The 19,578-nt window shown below is 38.7% G+C and overlaps 1 protein-coding gene across 2 annotated transcripts in view; it reads left to right on the plus strand.

Moving 5' to 3' along the window:
• The window catches only part of NECTIN3 (nectin cell adhesion molecule 3), a 73,019-nt gene that overhangs the window by 14,253 nt on the left and 39,188 nt on the right, over nucleotides 1–19,578 (plus strand). For both annotated transcript variants that reach the window (XM_075168982.1, XM_075168990.1), the window contains exon 2: nucleotides 15,177–15,515. In XM_075168982.1, the coding sequence (XP_075025083.1) occupies nucleotides 15,177–15,515 (339 nt within the window). The remainder of the gene's footprint in view (nucleotides 1–15,176; nucleotides 15,516–19,578) is intronic.

The raw sequence follows: 19,578 nt of genomic DNA on the forward strand, positions 1-19,578 counted from the left end.
TAAAAGCTTATGGGTAATGTTAAGAGGACAGACCAAAACAGGTGACACAATTATCTGCTACTGCTGGCCTGATGTGAAAGTAGGTGAAGCCTTCTTTAGGCACCTGGAGGAAGCCTCATGATTGCAGACCATGATGTTCCTGGGAGATTTCAGCCACCCTGGCATCAGCTGGAACAGCAATAGGGCTGGACACAAACCGTCCAGGAGATATCTGGGATATGTCAAAGACAACTTGTTGATGAAGGGGATCATGGGCTGACTAGGGAAGATTCTCTACCTGATCTGTTACGCATAAACAAAGAAGAACTGGTTGAAGATGTAATAGAATATGGCACTGTTGGCTGAAGTAACTTTCAGACTGGAGCTTGAAATACTGAGAAAAGTGGTCAGAACTGGTAGTAGAATCATAACCCTGGACTGTAGAAGAAAAGATTTCACCGTATTTGGAGATCTGCTTGTAATGTTCTCATGGGGAAACGGTTCTAGTGGGCAAATGAGCTGAGGACAGCTGTCTGATCTTCAAGAGAAACCTCTTCAAACTACAATAAATGTCCCCTGCAACATGCAGGAAGTCCAACAGGTCTGGCAGAAGGTCAGCATGGAAGAACAGGGAGTTCCTCACCAAGCCTCAAATGGACAAAGGAAGTCCACAGAAGTTGAAGCAGAGGAACATAAAGATAGTATCTGAGAGTGTAGGTACAGAGCTGGGAGACCTCAAGCTCAGCTGCAGCTGGAACAAGTAAGGGATGCTAAGGAAAGGCTGCTGTAACTACACTGTCAGCAAAAGAAAAACTAAAGAAAATGTGTGCCTACTGCTCAGTGGGGCAGGGGACCTAGTGAGGAAGGACATGGAAAAAGCTGCGATGTACAGTATCTTATGTTTGCTTTGATTTCTCACTGGTAAGGTGTGCCCTGTGTCTTCCCAGTTCTTTGAGTCTACTACTAGCAGAATCTGTGGGATGTAGCATAACCCACAGTAGAGAAAGATACAGTTTGAGAGTACTTAAGCCATTGGACATATTCAAGACCATGGACCAAAAAAGATGCTTTGGGTGCTGAGTGCGATGGCTGATGCCATGTTCTGTCACCTTTGAAAAGTCAGAATGACTGGGGAAGTTCCTGATGAGTGGAAAAAGGCAGACATAACACCCAGCTTCAAGAAAGGAGGGTCCAGGAAACTACAGCCTCGTCAGGCTTGCCTCAGTCCCTGGAAAGATTATGGAGCAAATCCTCCTCTAGGCCTTCTCCAGGCACAAGGACGGACAAAAATAGGTGGTTGAATACCTTGAAGAGTGAAATTCAGTTATACAGAGTCCAACTGGTGGCTAATTGTCAACTGATGCTGGGGCAAATATCGTTTCATGTCTTTGAAGGCAGAATATAGTGCACTCAGTGAGTTTGTGGATGATACCAAACTGGGGTACAGTTGATACACTAGGAAGCAGGACTGCTACTTTGAGGGACCTCAACATGCTGGAGAAACAGACTGGCTGGAATATCGTGGAGTTCAGCAATGGCAAGTGTGAAGTCCCACATCTGGACTGGAATAACCCCATGCAACTGGGGGTTATTCCAGTCCACATGGGCTATGGTCCAATGGGCTGGAACGGAGCTTGGCCGGCACAGAGGTGGGGTGCTGGTGAAAAACAAATTGAGCATGTATCAAGTAGTTTGCCCTTGCAGCAAAGGAAGATGGCCTCATCGTAGGCTGTGTTAAGCATGACAGCAGGTTGAGGGAAGGGATCCTCTGCATCTATTTGCCACTGGAGCACTGTGTCCAGTTTGGGGCTCCCCCGTACCAGAGAGACATTGAGGTACTGGAGCGAGCCCAGTGGTGGGGGGCTGGAGCACAAGGTGTGAGGAGAGGCTGCAAGAGCTGGCTTGATCAGCCTGCAGAAGGGAAGGCTGAGGGGAAGGAGCCTTTATTGCTGCCTGATGGGAGCATGTCAAGAAGGTGGAGCAAGGCTTTCTTCAGAGGTGCAGCACATGAGGAACAAGCTGGAGTGTGGGAAATCCAGAGTCAATGTAAGGAAAAAATACTTCTCTGAGGGAGATCAGATACTGGACCAGGTGTCCAAAGTGGTTGAGGAATCAATCTCATTCTATGGTGATATTCAAAACTTGTCTGGACAAGTCTCCAAGCAGTCTGATATAACTGGACCTACTTTGAGCAGGACTAGGTGGCCTCTAGAAGTCCCTTGCCTCTTACCTATGTGAAATCCTTATTCTCTAAATATTAGAGCTTGTTTGCCTTTGCCAGTGAGAAATGCATTATGAAGACACCTGTACCTAGGAGTTCATTTGTGTTTGTGGTAATTGATAGGTGTCCTGGTTGGAAATGATTAATATAGCTTATACCTGTGTCAGAGATGACCTGTTGAACACTTTGGAGATGCCACAGGCTTTCTGTGAATGCATTTTCTCTACAAGCTGGTACTGATAAATAGTGAATCCTGGGACTTGAGCATTCTGAATGCCTGGGTCTGACAGATGAAGTCAGAATGATTAAGTGAAGAATGTATTGCTGCTTGTAACTTATACTCTGGGATAGACTTGAGCTTTCGAGCAAGATACACATTGCAGTTACCCTTATGATTAGTATGGCAGTGTATGTACCTATTGCTGTGTAGCAGAATAGTGGCTTTCTACCTTATAAAGAAAGACAGCAAACAGCAATGACAAAAATCCTATACTGATCACTTTATATTGCATTTTTGGATTCTGATTGCAGTTGCCTTGTATTTCTGTTAGTCTATGTAATGGCAAGTTTATTACATGGTAGTGCTGAAACAACCACCATATAACTTGGAAGGGAAGTTGTTTGTTGGACTTGGTGTGCATGTCCTGGAATACCAACCCATGTTTTTGCAAGTCTGTGGCTAGGTGGAAGAGACTATGCTGCTATGTCATTGATAACTCACAGATTTTGAAATGAAGCAGGAGCGATGGGCAGTAACTCTTCAGACTTTGTGATATTTAGTGCCTGACCCGCCACCCCCAAAGTTTCCTCTTCCTCTCAAAAAAAAAAAAAAAAAGGCAGATATCGTGATAGCATTAAATAGCATTAAATTGCTTTTCCAAATAACGAATGGACACGTTTGGGGTCTGGAAGAAAGTGTGGGAGGGTATTTATCTGACCAAACCTTCAGTTAGCAGTCACTGCGGTCTTGCTAGGATGTCTTTCTGGAGAGAATTCCTATGGTGGAAGCTATAGTTCTGGGTGATGCTAGAGAACAGTAGGATCTTGTCTATTGCATTTCCTGGAGTATGAGATGCCCTAATTAAACATAATTACTTGTTGCTGATAGCAAGTTGGGATAAAGATGAATTACACAGAGTTAGGGAGGACCTTATGAAAGTGATTGATTGAATAATGAAACAAGCTGAAGTGTAGATAAATGTTCAGTGATGCCCATGAGGCCTCCTTTGTGGAGGGGAGGAGTAAACTTCATATATATTATAAATATATATTTGTATACTTTGAAGCAAGGCTTTGAGTATGTGATGGTCAGTTCTGTGAACTGGTGATTTTCTGTGTTAGTTATCTCTAAAGGGTGATGCCAATCAAGTGTTGGAGTAGGAGAACAGAACATGCTGTGCTAATGTGTAAATAGGTTGTTTGCCTGTTCTTCAAATACTCTGTTCAGTTTTGGTCCCTTGATCTTAAAAGCAAACAAAAAATAAACAAACAAAAAAACCATCTTAGGGTTGAGATAGGTTCAGAGGAGGGCAGCAAGGGTCAAAGATATCAAAGTGGGTTTCTAAATGACGTCTCAGTTGAGAAAAGAGGCCATTTCTTAGGAGAAGGAGAGGAGAGGGAGGAATATGGTGGGATCTGTGAAATCATGAGTGATGTCAACAATGTGTATACAGATTAACTCTTATAGTGCAAGAAGTAGGTGCTCATCAGATGAAGCTAAAAGGAGACAAGTTGCAAGTAAAGAGGATGTTTTTAGAACTGGCGGCAAGATTGCTCGCCCTCCTTGCCAGAGGATGCTGTGGATGCAGAAAGCTTGTGAAGTCGATAGGAGATGGATCAGTACTTAAAAATCAACTGAGGGTTAAGCTGACAGGTCAGATCAAGCTTGAGACAGCTGAAAGTATTAGGAGTAAATGTTTGTCCTGACTAATTGCCCCCCCTGCATGTTATTGCCTATATTTCTGCATGTGACTTCTCTTGGTAATATTTTTCCTTGGTGGGAGCACAAATTCTTCTTATGATAAACTGTGCTGTTAGGTTTCCAGGTGATGGAGAAGTGTATGTGGAGGGCAGGGAAGGAATCTCATTCTAGAACTGCTGTCTTGATCGAAGCATCTTCCCTTTTTGAAGCATTTTATCTAAGAGTTATTGAAAGGTGAGGCTACAGATGTGGCATCAGTGATTAATAATCCCCACTCCCCCCTACCCCAGTCTACAATAACTTAAGTAAAATATTCAGGTCATACATTTATTTTGTAGTCAAATATTGATCTTTTGATGCCTTCTTTTCATCTATGCAGTCAATTGTATAGGCAATCCTGCTCAAGTCAGATGTGTCTTTGACTTAAGTGCTGCTCTCACTTGAAGGAAAATCCTACAGTAAGCCTTGCCTCCACTGGGTTGTCCTTCACTAGCACAGCTGAGCATCTCTCATACAGTTCTGATTGTGGTAGAATAATGGTGATTTATAGCAGCTTGAATGTCTCATGCTTATCTCTGAAGTCAGGACTGTGGACTGGAAGCTGTGTTGTCTTCTCAGTTTTATACTGTTAAGAGGAAAGAAGACTATCTTAGTTTTGGAACTTCTAGACGTGGCTCTGAAGAGCATAGCAAAATTGAAACCTTTTAAGAATGAGTTGATGTCCAGAAAGTGGCGATTTTTCTGTAATGTACGTAATTGTCTCTTTGTATCATGAAAGGCAGTTGGTAGTAGGTGATGGGGCTTACTTAAAGGCAAATGAAGTTCTGTGTACTTGATTTATAGAAGGCAGAAAAGCTGAAGCTGACTAAAAAGAAAAGTTTTAGCTGACTAAATCTAGGTGTTACTCTCTATCTCCTGAGCAGAATTTCTGTCATCGCCTTGAATTCACAGCCCTGCAAATAAATGAAGAAATTGAGCTTTTAAAATATATTTTAAGCAAGCAACACTAAACTTATGTCTAAACATCAGGTTATAACTTATTAACGAACATACTCAGAATGAGTTACTTTTCTCAAAGCTGAAGGCTGTCTGTTACTTCTTCAAGTCTTATTTGTGGTTGAGAATGAGAAAACTAGTCTCTAAGGAGTGATTTGAGTATGTCACAGTACTCAGTTGAGGACAAACTGGTGCTAATAGAGATTTCCTGTGGATTCATATATAGAACTTTGAAGCGTTAAAATCTCTTATAAAAAATACATGACAAAAGCTGAATATCTGCCTGTGGATCAGAATACAAGAAATAAGTAACAGAGAAGACTGATTCCCTGCTGTGAGCTGTCTGTCCCTCTGATGAAGAGGAAAACCTTTACTGAAGAGAGTAACTGGAAAGGATACAAATAGAAGAAGCAAATGGTGAAAAACATTTGGTGAGAAAACAGCTGTCTAATTGAACATGTTGAATATAACATTCAAATTAAACCCCAAATGTAGTAGACCTGAGGATGAAAAAAGTAGTTGAAAGTGCTCTGTCTTAATAAATAAATATGTGCTGGCTACACAGAACTTTTGGTTTCATAATTTTTTTTTTTTAAGTGCTACTAACTGAGCATTAGAAATGAAATTAATTGGCCATCCTAGATGTCTTCTGAGTTAATTTCTTCTTTCTGTTTTTGGTAATTTCTTTATGTATCACTCTGTTAGTTCCTTGATTTGCAAAGCAAGTGAGGATAGTCTTGAAACACATGTGGAAAAAATGTAAATCAACAGGTCGCTAGTAAGAGGACTGAGAATGAGAAGACTTCTAAAAGCAATGTAGTTTGAAATCTTCTCAGAGTAGTGAGGTCTGGGTAAACTAAATGATCATGAGCGAGCAAGTGGTATAAGTGTATGGAATGGATTGTTGCAAATAAGCTCCTGAAAGGAGAGCTTGTAATTGGGTCCATCAGCATGTGTGTCATATCAGCTAACAAGATTTTGAAGGAAGACCAGATACTTTACTAAAAATGTCTGTTAATAATCTTACAGTAATTAGGCCAGCAAAATCCTTGAACAACAGATCATGTCTCTATCCCAGTGCAGGATCAGTTTAGGTCAGTTTGGGTGTTTGGGTTTTTTTTATAACTAACCATCAAACCTTTCTAAAGGTTGTGGAGGCTTATTGTTTTGGCCAGCGTGTTCATTTGAGGACTTCACTTTCTGTGGCATCAAAGGTTTTCTTGATTTCAGTGGGTTTGGTTGTTGCTTGTTCTTGTGGTGGTCTTTTTTGTTGCTTCAGTTTAACTCCTTCCTAACCTCCACAGGCATACTCAACAGTGCAGGCATTCTTTTTGTGGTGTCACTACCTCAGGACCTTTATTGGGTTGCCTTTGAGAACAAGGATCAGTTCTTCCTTGTAGGTCACATTTTCTAGGCCTTTGAGCACACTTTGTTTGCTTTCAGACTCCCTAGGTGACTAATATCTGAAGTATGATGTTCAAGCGGAACAACTCCAGATGGAGCCTCACTGATGTTGGCTAGAGCAGAGAGTTTACTTCTATACTGGCATATTCTAGAGTGGCACTTTAAATTTTTGAAACATAATAATATATTTGCTGTAACTTTCAGAACAGTCTTTACTCTCTACCCAGTTACTTAACATCTTGTATCCGTTACTTATACCTGTTCCTGCTGACTGCTATTCTAATTTGGACCCATTAGAACTTGAAGCTTTTCCAGGCTGACTGGGAAAGATTTGTTATGTATAACTTCACTTGTTTTTCTGTATCTAATGCATTTAGTTGGCAGCCCCATCAAGATACAGAACAGAAGTGCAATGCTCCTTTTGACTTCCCACTATATCTGTTGGGTATTTTGGTTATGTGTTTAAAGTGGATGCCACATAGGAGGACTTTAACCTTTTCCTCCAGGTTGGTTTGTCAGAACTATTGACTCATCTTTTGTGTTTCAAAAAATTTTGAAGATCGTCTGGAACTCTTTAGCAAACTTTCCAATCAAAGGTTTGAGTTACATAAATAACTGCTTTTTTCAACCTCTTTTGCTTTTCTTTTTGTGTATTTATACCTATTGCTCTGGTACTTGAGGATTTAAATTTATTTAGAAGGGAATGTGAAGCATTTTGTGGTGTTTAGGGAGAGGAAGTGGTGTATATTTCTGTGGATAACTCTTGAACTACTTGTTTACTTTTACTATTAGGTTTTTGAGGGAGTGGGACTAAGGATGAGATGTTCTCCTCCAGTCCTGCTTTTGAGCCTGACCCATTTGTTGGAAAAAGAGTACCTCATTGTCTTACTTGTTTCCTTTTAAAGGGAGTGGGATTGGGAGGTTTGTCTGGTTAAACAGAGGTTGGAATGTTTGTTGCGGAAGAACTTCCAGCTGCCTCATAGCTTGCCTCACTTATTAGTTCAACATGTCTTGTAAACATCTGAATGCTTAGTATCAGGATAAACATGAATGTCTTAATTTGCTGTGTGTTAACATACATAGAAGACTATAATGTAAAAGCGTGTAAAACAGACACTGATGCTAATATGGTTTAAGTTGAAATTCCAGATGAAGCTTTAAAGTTCATGGGACTTTGTAAACATTCTTGGTGAGTGGTTAAATTTAAAGCTTTAACCTTATCAAATTGGCTTTCTAAGAGTGTCCTTCACAGCTCAATTTGAATCATGAGCCTAACCTTTTTTAAACTTTCCTCTAGTGCCTTAGATTGTATTTAGTTTCCTGCTGCTTGATACTAAAGGTCTGTGCAGCATGGCAGGAAGCAGAGTATGCAGAGGCACACTCCCCGCCCTGCGTGGATGTGGTGAAACTAGAACAGAAGCACCAGTTAACATGTGAAGAAAACGGCATTGTGAAATAAGAACAGTGGGTCATAGCCATGCCTGACTTCAAGTGCAGAGAGGTGCGGAGCTTTTTTGAAGCTCCAACTCATGACTGTATGAGTTGGGCTCAAGCTATGTTAATGTTAAACTTGCTGTAGTTCAGCTACTTTTTTTCTTTGACTTAGTGTTGCACTGGAGTAAAATACCTCTTTCTAATTGGTTTCCTTGCTTTCTGTGATGAAAGCATCAATCTTGCTGATAAAGTGTTTATTGTGGTGCCACAGAGGTTTGCATACTTTAATATCTTGACCCATTTGTGTGAGGATAAGAGTATTTTGTCCGGTATTGCATTATCTGGCCTTTTAACAGGCAGTATGAATCTTCTCTCTGTGAACTCTGGATGCTGTCTTTTGAATGGTAGTTGTAGCCTGCCCTGCAAATAACAGAATTCCTTGATATCTATATATATAGATACATGTTGATTCAGCAACTACAGGAAGATAACTGACTGTCCCTTCCATCAGTAGTGGTGAATGAAGGAGTTGAGCAACACAAGCCTCTTGGTAGAATGGTAGATATGTTGTCAGCTCTACCTTTAGGAGCAGCAGGTAGAGGTTCAAAGTACTTAAAAATTCTGCAGAACATCCTATGATAGCACTTAACTGAGAATTCGTCTGTCTTGAGCTTGATGTTTTGAGTGAAACCCCTGTTTCAGCAACAAGTTAACTTGTGATTGAGACTACTGAAATTAAGAGAACTGATCTCAACCAGTTCGTGTGGCTAGTGTCTTCAACTTCTAGGTTGGTGTAAAAATTTTACTTTTGTGCAACTTTTTTTACAATTTTCAACTAGAAATGATGTTCCCCTTACTATAGCCTTTGTAAGCATGTAGGCTATAGTACTTAGAGGACAGCTGCTTACATACTAGATAAGACTGGAATCTGGTTTTGGTCCATTTGTAGGTATAAAAAGTTAACCATCAGAAGTTAATAGATGCATTTCCAAGTGATGAATGTGCATGAGCCACAGTAGTGATATATAAACACAATGGGAGAAATCTAGGTATATGACATTATTTAAACAATTGTTGACATAATGTTCCTAGTTTCTTTTTGATATCAGGTAAACTTGACCTCTGGATTCAAAAGATTGAGTCCCTTGAACATTAATAAAATGAAAAAGCAGCCTGAGATAGCTGGCAACTGCACAGAAGGGCTAGGAGGATTTCAGTAGCCTCAGCTTCAGACTATTCAATTGCTATGCCTCATTTCACCAAGATTTTTTGCCTTCTGGTAGGCTTTTGCATGCCTGTTGTACTGTTGTGATAAACACTGAACAAGGTTTTAAGAATTGCTCTTCTAAGATGGAAAGACTATATTTCTGGTTTGCTTTTTAGAAGGTAAATGCCATACAAAAAAGGGAACTTGAGCCGAGTCTAGTAAACACAATGCTTATAGAAGCCAACCTCATACCCTGTTTCTGTTCCTAGCCCACTTCCCCCAAAAAACTTCATTGACAAACTAGCACTCCACTTCAGGTGAGGATTGTGATAAAGCAGATCCTTAGGCGAGAACAACACTAGGTTATGATTCTAGCTCTTTGATGTAAGTGCAGTTTTTTCCTAAGTACTTGCTTAACAATTCTAATTGGAAGCTAGCACTGAAGCATTTTGTACTACTTAATCTTGAATCTCTTCCATTTCTTGGTTCTGATCTTTTTTTTGACACAGTAATTTGATTGTGTTCTGGTACTCAAAAGACACACACTGACTTCTTCCCAGTAATTTAAGCATATATTTTTATAAAGCCGCAAGTTGAGGTTTCAGGCTTGTCTTCTGCAGTGTCCTTAAGTGATTTGATTCTCTAGCTAAACAAATCTTAAAATGCCACTAGAATGTGCGGCTGTGCTCTTATTGCCTGTGTTGCATTGTCACTTGTGATTGTCTGAGCAAGGAATGAGCCAGTTCAGAGGGCTAGATCAGGAAGAAAACAAGTGAGTGTTTGTGTAGGTTGGGTGCTCTCTTAGGTACCTGATGAGTGCTCATGCAGGAGAGGGAGGGCTGGAAGAATGAGTTTAAGCTTTCTGATGTCAGCTAAAATTAAACTGACCTAACAATAATGCTTAGCCTGACCTTAAGAGTGTTTCATGGGAAGTTCTGCTGACATAGCAACTTGCTGTCACCAAAATGGGATGTTCTTACTGTTCTGCTCTGCTCTTGACTGGAACTCTTCTAGTTCCCTGTGTTAGTGTGTGCTAAGGCCAGATAACAGCCATGAGCTGAATAACTTGCTGATGTAGGGAAAAACTTGAGGTTTTCTGCTCTTCTGCAGTTTGGCTTTATTGTCTTGTGGAAACAGTTGACAACTAGTGCAAAATAAGTGGCTAGGAAGTGGCAGCGTGATCTCTGTCTTGCCAGCGGTGTGCTGTTAAGCAGGCCACGGTTCTATAGCAGGTAAAAAAATGGATTGCTTTTATAATTAAACTTGTGCTTGGCTGTTCTGTATAGAAAATCTCTAAATCTGCTGTTTATTACAACAAATAACAAGGCTGGAAGTGTGGACACTACTCTCTTTTTGTAGCATGAGCACTTTGTTGTTTAAGAAGGTCATTATATTTTCAAGACCCTATATTTCCTCAGCATCTTTTCTTCACTTGGTGGAAGAAGTTTGGTTAAGAATTACTAGTGAACAGCTTCTGTTATCACAGTCAATATTTGATAGCTTCTAGTTCTGTGGCTTTTAATGCTAGAAGTGAGTTTTAGGGACTTTTTGTTGTTTACTCTTCAAACTACTTTTTGACAAGTTAAGTGATAATGGTAAGTGCCTTGCTGTTTTGAGCAAGATTCTTGTAATGGTCTGAAACTGGAGAGCTAGTGAATACAATGTAAATCTGATAAAAAATTTTATTTGAAAAAATGATGAAATCTAGTGGTTATCTGAAATAAAACTATAGCTTGTACAATTTGGACTGAGATACATTAGCAGTACTTGACCTTGAAATCTGGTCTGTGTGGTGATGTGAAGGATGGGTGGGAAAATGAAGAGATACTGCAGCTCATTTTGGGGAGGGAGTAGAGGGTGTCAGAACTCAAAGGGCCAAAAACATATTCCTCTGGAAGGTGTTTTAACAAAAATATTAGAACAAGAAGCTTATGCTTTCCCTTTCCACACCCTCAAATGAGATAATGCATTGTTCATCTTTGAAATTATTTTATCTTAAGACTTTAAGTTGAGGTAGGACAGTCTCATAGTATTAATAAGTAAGTGTGGAGCCATGAATAGTAAATGACTGCTTTTTTTAAAAGTCCTCTAAGTTGGTAAAATTAGAGATGGAGAGGAATTGTTGCAGTTTGAGAAGCTGAGGTGTGGACTGTCAGTGTCTGCATGCAACTAACAGTGTTATCTGTGAAATAGGTTAAGAGTCTTATTAGCATGTTGGCAAATAGATTAGAAAATAGATGTGTCAAGCAGATCAACTAGGAGGAGTATCCACCTGCTTAACTTCTCTTAACTTTAGACACAAGGTAGTTTAGTGATGGACTTGGACGTGAAGTATTACCAGCATGGATTGGATCACTGTGTAATTAAAACGTCAGTTAGTGCGTAGGGACTTAGCTAAAACTGAAACCTCTAAAGGTACTGGAGATGGCAGTAATACCAGGCTGCATATGAAAGAGTACTGGACAAGCTCTTGCTGATCAAAACAAGGTAAATCCCCTGTCTGTTGCCTGTGCAATCTGAACAGGAGTATGAACTGTTTCACTAAAGGAGGAAGTCTGGCTGACTGGTACAGAGAAGGACTTCTAAAACATTTGTACGAGCTGAATGATACAGTTAGGTTCAAAGCTTTGAAATGAGTGGGATTGGGTGTCACAATATGATACTCAAGTAATTGTTGTAACCCACCAGCAAAAGTCATCTAACAGTGTCTTCAATTAAGCAGGTTATGAGAGAACCTCATTCCATATTTCAAAGACATGCTGGAACATATGACCTGTCAGAGCACACATGATTGAGGAAATGAGAGGGAAGACGTAAGCTATTTTTTCTGTCTTCCAAGTGAGCAGAAAGAAAAGGGAAAGTAGATCCACAGAAGTTTTGTCAAATCTAAAGAAAAATGTAAGAAAACTTTATGATGCTGTTTTTGCCTTGAGAAGTTACAGAATAAGATCTTGATTAGTAAGTGAATACAAATTGTTTCCTTAAGCGATGTTGAGAATGATAAGCAAGGACTTCAATATTGTGAAAGTGGAAGCAAAGAAGGTTAGATTTCAGTATTAGATTTCAAGAGGAGGAGAGCTAGGCTTTATTAAAACAGTAAATGTCCTATGCATCAGTACCTTGGATCAGTTAAGGAGATTAATAACGTGGCCTTGAAGTGTCTTGTTCTTTAGAACCTTGTGCATTGTAAGCCTCTAAAGCTTTATTTTGGAGTAGACATGTAGCTGTTACTCATTCAAGTACAATCTTCGAGCAAAATATTGACTCTCGAGTGGAAGTATCTATGTCAAAGAAAAATACCTATCTTAGAGTCCCGAGTTTTGGAGAGCCCTGAATATCAGCATAGTAATTAACTTGCTTGTTTGAACTATTAGCTTGATTGCCCAGCAACCAAAAGAAGTTAGGTAAATAATGATAACTGGCTGAAGATTAAAACCAGAGGTGCTATTGCAAATGAAAGATGTGGTTGTTCTCACTTGAGCTTTAAACTGTTTTTAAAACTTTATACACTTTGGAGTATATATACTGTTACATAAACCATATGTAAGTTCAAGTTAAATGATTAGCATAGACCAGTTGATTTTTGTCTTTGGAGTCTGAACATGTGTCAGAAGATGAGATAAATGTGTAAAATTTGGTGTAATGATCTATTGGCTCTTCTTCCTTTATTGGAGAAGGTGAGTGAACAATAAGATATAACTGATTAATGTTCTATAGCTGCAAGTTTGTGTGTATATATAAAAATATATATATGAGGCCTGCTCAGTCCAGTCTGTAAATCTTGAAAGTAACAACAATAAAAAAGTTTGACTTCTGGAAATATTCATGCAGTTCAATGTGAGAACACAATGTTCTCATGGCACAAATGAGCTGTTAGAGGAATTCCTTGATGGAAAAAATGTTTTCTTTTCACATCTTCAAAAAAGGGATAACTGTTAGTTGAGTATTGACTTTTTAAGTGTACTCTGGTCATCTTTATGTAGCTAAAGCCTCTAATTATTGGAAGTAGATCTGTCAAAAAATTTTAAAAGGAAAAAGAACAGCTTGTGTGTTCCACTAACTAGGATGACTTTCCAATTCAGTTTGTTACCTTCCCAGAAGCCCAAGCAGCTTTTGTGTGAGTTTACTTGTAGTTTGTTTGAGGTATATAGAGCTGATCATTATGTTAAGGTTTGGTACAGGTGACTTCTGAATAAAAGTGTGTTTTTCTTTACTTAAATAACATGACAGAATATGTATGTTCTGTACATTCTGAAATACATTGCAGAAATGTAACTTGAGAGCCTTATTTATATATAAGGTAGAAAACAATAGTTAAATACTTCTTAAGGAACACTCCACCTTATGCTTAAATGTAGCAATGGCAAGTGGAGACAAAATTTGGGCAGAACTCTGTGTGTTTCAGTTAGTGTTCATATAGTTGCCCTCTTTCCAATGTCTGTCTCAACAATATGTATTAGTTCAAGAGGCATGAGGAGACTAGACAAAATGTTCTTTTATTACTCGTGGATTAGTCATGTTGGATATTCTCTATATGAAACTTACTTATTCATTTTTTTGAGTTTTCTGGCTATTTTTTTTCCCCTCAGCAGCCTCTCTTAGTGACTGGCATATCAACAATCTTGGTATAAAGTTCTGGCTTAGTTTGATTTATTTGTGCAACTTAATGTTTTCATACTATTGCCATTAGTCAGTAGTCTTACACTGAAGAAATCCATAGCTGAATCTTTAAATCACTTGTTTAGGTGACTTCATTGACTTAGTTATGGTTTGAACACTGAAAAATCAATTGATGGGAAATGGAAAACTTTCAACAATGGACTCATATGTAAAGGCATATAAAGAATTTTTTCCTGAACACATGGTTTCTCTTTTCTGGGAACTCGTTGACTGAAAATGTGGTTAATGTCTCAAGTTGAATGACCTCTTCATGCTTGTGAAAATTGGGCTACTAAAATTTAGACTTGAATCTTGTTGCATGGGTGAACTTTCTCAGTAACAGCTCTGTTAAAACTTAAGCACAGTGAAAATAAATGCAGTGTGGACTAAGACTTTGATTCTCTTTCATCATGTTAGTTTACTCCGAGAGAGAATGGTTGAAGTTGCTGGAGCATCTGTTTGGCAAAAGAAATTGTGAACCTGTGGTTTGATTAACTGCTTTGTCCTGGTGGATTTCCTTTCTTGAAAGTTGCTACTGGGGAAAGTATTTTAGGTATTAAACAGAAATACATTGAATCTTAAACAAACACTGAATATACCTACTCTTGCATATTTACTGTGTTAATACAGAGGGAAGATCTAGTGTGAAGATGCTGCACTACAGTGTAGCAGAAAGATTGCATATGTATGATGGTACATATCTTTATTGGAAACTAGGATACCGAAGCTGAAATCAAATTTTTCGATTGACTGTCACTGTTAAAATGGAGTAGTTTGTGGGGGTTTTGGTTTTTTCTTTGGTTGTTTTTTTCTTTTCAATTGTTGCTTTGCTTTTTTAAGTAGTTACTGGTATGGTAAGTGGTTGAAGTTTCACTTATGCATTTCTCCTTAAATTATCGTTATTAGGAGACTTTTCTTTTGAAAGTAGAAATAAGTGCAGTAATTTAACTTAAATTTTTACCTGATGGTCTTGGATCAGTAATCAGACTGCTAAAGTACCATGTCTGATTACTGTTTTTTCAGTAAATCTGAATACGTGCAATGCTCATATCTACTTAAGTTTCCAAAAGATTGATACACCAGTTACACAATTATCAGGTCATTTTTGTATAAAGTTATGTATTAGTGATAGTATTCTTTGAAGAATGGTTGATCTACACCTAGCTTTGATGTTTCTGCTTAAAGCATGCTTTTGTAATGTTTCCATATTGCTGTGAATCAACTAGAATATGGTTATTCAGAAGAAGGTAAGAATTCTCTTTGAGAAAGGCAAGCTAATTACTGAAGAAGGCTTAATGTGAAGACTTAGAGGCATAACCTTCATGTGTACCAACTAACAATTGCTTTGTTTTTAGGTGCCTTAGCTGGACCAATTGTTGATCCACATGTGACAGCAGTTTGGGGGAAGAAGGTTGCACTGAAATGCATAATTGATGTAAATGAAACAATAACACAAGTTTCTTGGGAGAAGATACATGGTAAAAGTTCACAGACTATTGCTGTTCATCATCCCGAATATGGAATATCTGTTCAAGGAGAATACCAAGGAAGAGTGTCATTTAAAAACTACTCACTTACTGATGCAACAATCATCTTAAAAAATGTAAGCTTTTCTGATGCAGGAGAATATATTTGCAAGGCAGTTACATTCCCACTTGGAAATACACAATCATCAACAACTGTAACAGTACTAGGTAAGTCAACTTCTTTATGAAAGGAGGTGAAATTAATAGCACAAACTTGTTAGTGAAATTCTGCAAACGTATTTTACCTTTTAACCCAGTGACAATACAAAAATATGTTCTCCTGTCTTTCATAACGGGCGTCTTGGTGCTTTTACTAACTTTATTGAGGAGACTTCTTTTGGATCTTTCTTCTTTAGAACTTGCTCTTTGATTGTCCAGATATTAAAAATAAATAAGCAATTCCTATTTAGGCATTGTGCTAATCTAAATATTTGGACAGTGCTGTAGAACTTAAACCTGGCAGTGCTGATACTTAGGGCGTGTGCGTGTGTGCCAAGAAGCTGCCAAACACAGCTTTAGCTACCACCTTGCCTAAATTCCCTCATAAATTTGTTGCTAATATGGTAAGTTAATGTAGCTGCTTGGGGTTGGTGATATAAACTGTTCTTCGCACAGTATAAATGTAAAGCAAAACTGCCTAGACCAACTACTGGGAGTTGTGGGAAGAAAGGCAATTAAGCCCTTGACTGGTTGTGGATAGTCATAATGTGAAGCTTATATAAACTCAGTTTTTCACACAAACTAATTTTGTCTGTCTTGAGGGTTCAGTATTGCTGTCATAAAGGACTAGTACTGAATCACAGGTAGACTTAGGTGGTAGTGCAGTACGAGGTAAAATGATTACTCTATCCTGAAACTTGAAAACTTATTGACTTGCTCTCTCCTTATAATATTATACCTTCTTATAATAGATTAAGTTACTTCTGAATCCACTGCAAGTAGTCCAGTGATATTTTCTACACTCAGTTGAGTGTTCAATGACTCTAATTTTGTAAACAAATGTGCTTTTAGGATCTTCCTGGTCTTTGATCTCTGCTTTCCATGGTAGTTGAATACTGTATGAGATTAATCAGATGGCAGTAGCACAGTATGTAAACTGGTTTTCACCACAAGGTGGGGCAAAATAAACACATCAAAGCAAGTGGCTTAATCCAATTTGAAACAAGTAACTTGACCAAAGAAGTTCCCTGTGAACAAGGCTACAAAGCATGTAGCTTTATGGCTCTCTGTCTTCTGTCTGTACTACAAGTGGCTGTGTCTGTAGCTATTGTAACTATCTTTTGACTTCAGGTTTCAGTTGTTGTGCTTTATCAACATACAGTGGGAGGTTCTTACTGTTCTCCTTCATATCTTCTAGTCAGTCCCTATTTCTAAGACTTTTTTTTTCAGATCACATTAGTAATTAAATCCATTTTGCCCTTCAAATTTTAGTTTTATGGAGAACATGAGGAGGAACTTGGAAAGCAAATGTATGGCCTGTGTGTTTATTATTCTGCATTTGAAAATATAGAAGGACCACAACTTGCTTGATAAGATATATATTATCAAAACTTGCAGTTGCAATAGGTAAAGTAGTATTTGTCAGGCATACAGTGGTCCTGATCATAGTGTTTTTTCATAGTTGGTGATGTAGATGGTTGCTTGATAGTTGTAAGTCTCTCAGTGACTTGGTATCAACCCCTGAATTGCAATAACCAACTACTTGCAAAGATGCCTTTCCATCCTAGTTAGCAGCTGCTTGGCTTGCGTGTACAGCTGGGTAACCAACCCTCTCTTGGACTTACCTATCTTCTGTTGCCTCAGCAGAGCATTTTCTGTCCTTATGAAAACTTTTTGCTACACTGACATCTAGACTTAAACAGTAAAAGTACTGGGGAAGTAATGGTTTTCAGAATGTGTGTAACTGAATAATTTTCTAGCTTTACTGGCCTGAGCTCAGCAGTCCTAAGCTTAGCTCAGTCTTAAGGCATGGAATAGCTCCGATCAAAATTTAAAACCTGATGTGACTTAAAATCAGTGTTATTCTGACTGCATTTCCCCACCGTTCTAAAAATCTCTCCCTTAAGTGAGGAGAGAAAAGTTCACGTCCTGGGGCTTAAACTGTTTGCGGTCTGAGCAGCATTTCCTTTTTTCCCTGTCTGTTCCTATTTAGCAAAGAATGTTTCCTTCCTATGTGTAGTGGACATACTTAATCACGTAGTAGGTGCTTGTACGTTGTAAGGCAGAGACACTGAAGACAAATGGAGGAAAAAATAATACAGGATAAAATGTCTTGTATTTTGGCACAGTACACTGATCACTTAAGACCATATTTAGAACCTCTGTCTTATGCTACTTAAGCTTAAGACTTACCACATTTGGTGACTTTGCTCACTCCCAGTTTGCTTCACTTAGTGCTTCATGTTGTCTTAAGGAACTGCATTGTAAAAGAAGAGGTTAAGACAGTGAAAATATGAAAATGCTTTTTGGGTCAAACAGGTGTATTGATCTTGTCTAGGGGCAAAAAATTGTGAAGAATTGTATGTTAAGCTGTTTCTTTCTCAAGATGCTGACTAAACTGGCCGAAATGGTGTTTAAAGGCAGAAGAGATGGTGTGTGATGGGGTAGCTTGCAGAGTTAACATAATTTTATGTTACTAGCTTGAATGCTGTACATGACTATTTTAAATACTTGGTTCGGTTTGACTCCTACTGTCTTGCAAAGCTAGATTTCTCAGCATGGGTATTGATGAAGTAGATCTTGTTCTTTTGCAGGCTAGCTCTTACCGGTGCTACAAGTGAAGAATATGAGCTGCACAGTGAGAATGGCAAAGGCAGATGTAGGTCTGTAACCATTAATAGATCCCAGACACACTAAGGTAGAAATTCTTACAGTAAGGAATTAAAGGAAGATGCATGTCAGACAGTACGGAAAATGGATCCTCTCAAACAGTTCTGATAAAGTAATGGTGTTTGGAAAGTGCTAGTTGAAGAATGTACACATTCTTCTTAAGTGCCATACAATACTCCAGGCCAAGAAAAAGGATCAAGTAGGTAATGAATTAGTGAACTGACTAGTCTTTAAAAAAAAAACAAAACAAAAAACAAACAAACAAACAAAAAAAAAAAACAAAACCAAAAAAAAAAAAAAAAAACCCACCACCCATAAAAAACCCAAAGTCAATAAAATAATAAAGGATTAATTAGTGGGCAGGATAAGTTACATAGAAATATAAGGCTGCTGGTTTTGAGGGGAGAGAAGACAAGTAGTAGAAATACTGTTTTGGAAATAAGTTATTCAAGTAAATGTCAGTTGTGATGAAGAAGGGCCTGACAATTCCCAGTGTCATGCTGTTGCCAAGGAATTAGTGAATTTAATGGTAAGTGGAAATAATCCTGTTTGTGTTGTAATCATGCCAATTTCGTCCAGACCTCCTGTGCACAGTGGCAGAAGAAAACTAGTTTAAAACCAACATTAGCAGTTGAAAAAAGCTTATGAAGTACTTAAAACCAAGAAGAAACTTTGAGGCCTGGAAACTTAATGCAATAGGATTTAAGGCTCTTTTTTTTTTTTTTCCCCTGGATGCTTTATTATGTTGTTTTTCTATAAAGAAGTGTAAGGACTTGAGCAACAAGAGATTTCTGATTGTCCATGTGAATGTAAGGTGAAGCTAGAGTAAGTAGGGTTAAATTAGATAGTGGTCATGAATCTGTGAAAGAGCTAGCACAGATGTGCAAATTAGTTGAGACTTCCTAAACAGCTGCACATCTAGCTTCCATACTTCAGCCACCATTTTTTATAACTCAAATATAGAATCATAGAATCATTAAGGTTGGAAAAGACCTCTAAGATCATCGAGTCCAACCATCAACCCAACACCACCATGCCCACTACACCATGTCCCTAAGTGCCTCATCTACACGTCTTTTAAATACCTCCAGGGATGGTGACTCAACCACTTCCCTGGGCAGCCTGTTCCAAGGCCTGACCACTCTTTCAGTAAAGAAATTTCTCCTAATGTCCAATCTAAACCTCCCTTGGCGCAACTTGAGGCCATTTCCTCTTGTCCTATCGCTAGTTACTTGGGAGAAGAGACCAACACCCACCTCGCTACAACCTCCTTTCAGGTAGTTGTAGAGCGCGATGAGGTCTCCCCTCAGCCTCCTCTTCTCCAGGCTAAACAACCCCAGTTCCCTCAGCCGCTCCTCATAAGGCTTGTGCTCCAGGCCCTTCACCAGCTTTGTTGCTGTCC

The sequence above is a fragment of the Calonectris borealis genome, chromosome 1 (genome assembly GCF_964195595.1).
Source record: "Calonectris borealis chromosome 1, bCalBor7.hap1.2, whole genome shotgun sequence".
Classification (NCBI taxonomy): domain Eukaryota; kingdom Metazoa; phylum Chordata; class Aves; order Procellariiformes; family Procellariidae; genus Calonectris; species Calonectris borealis.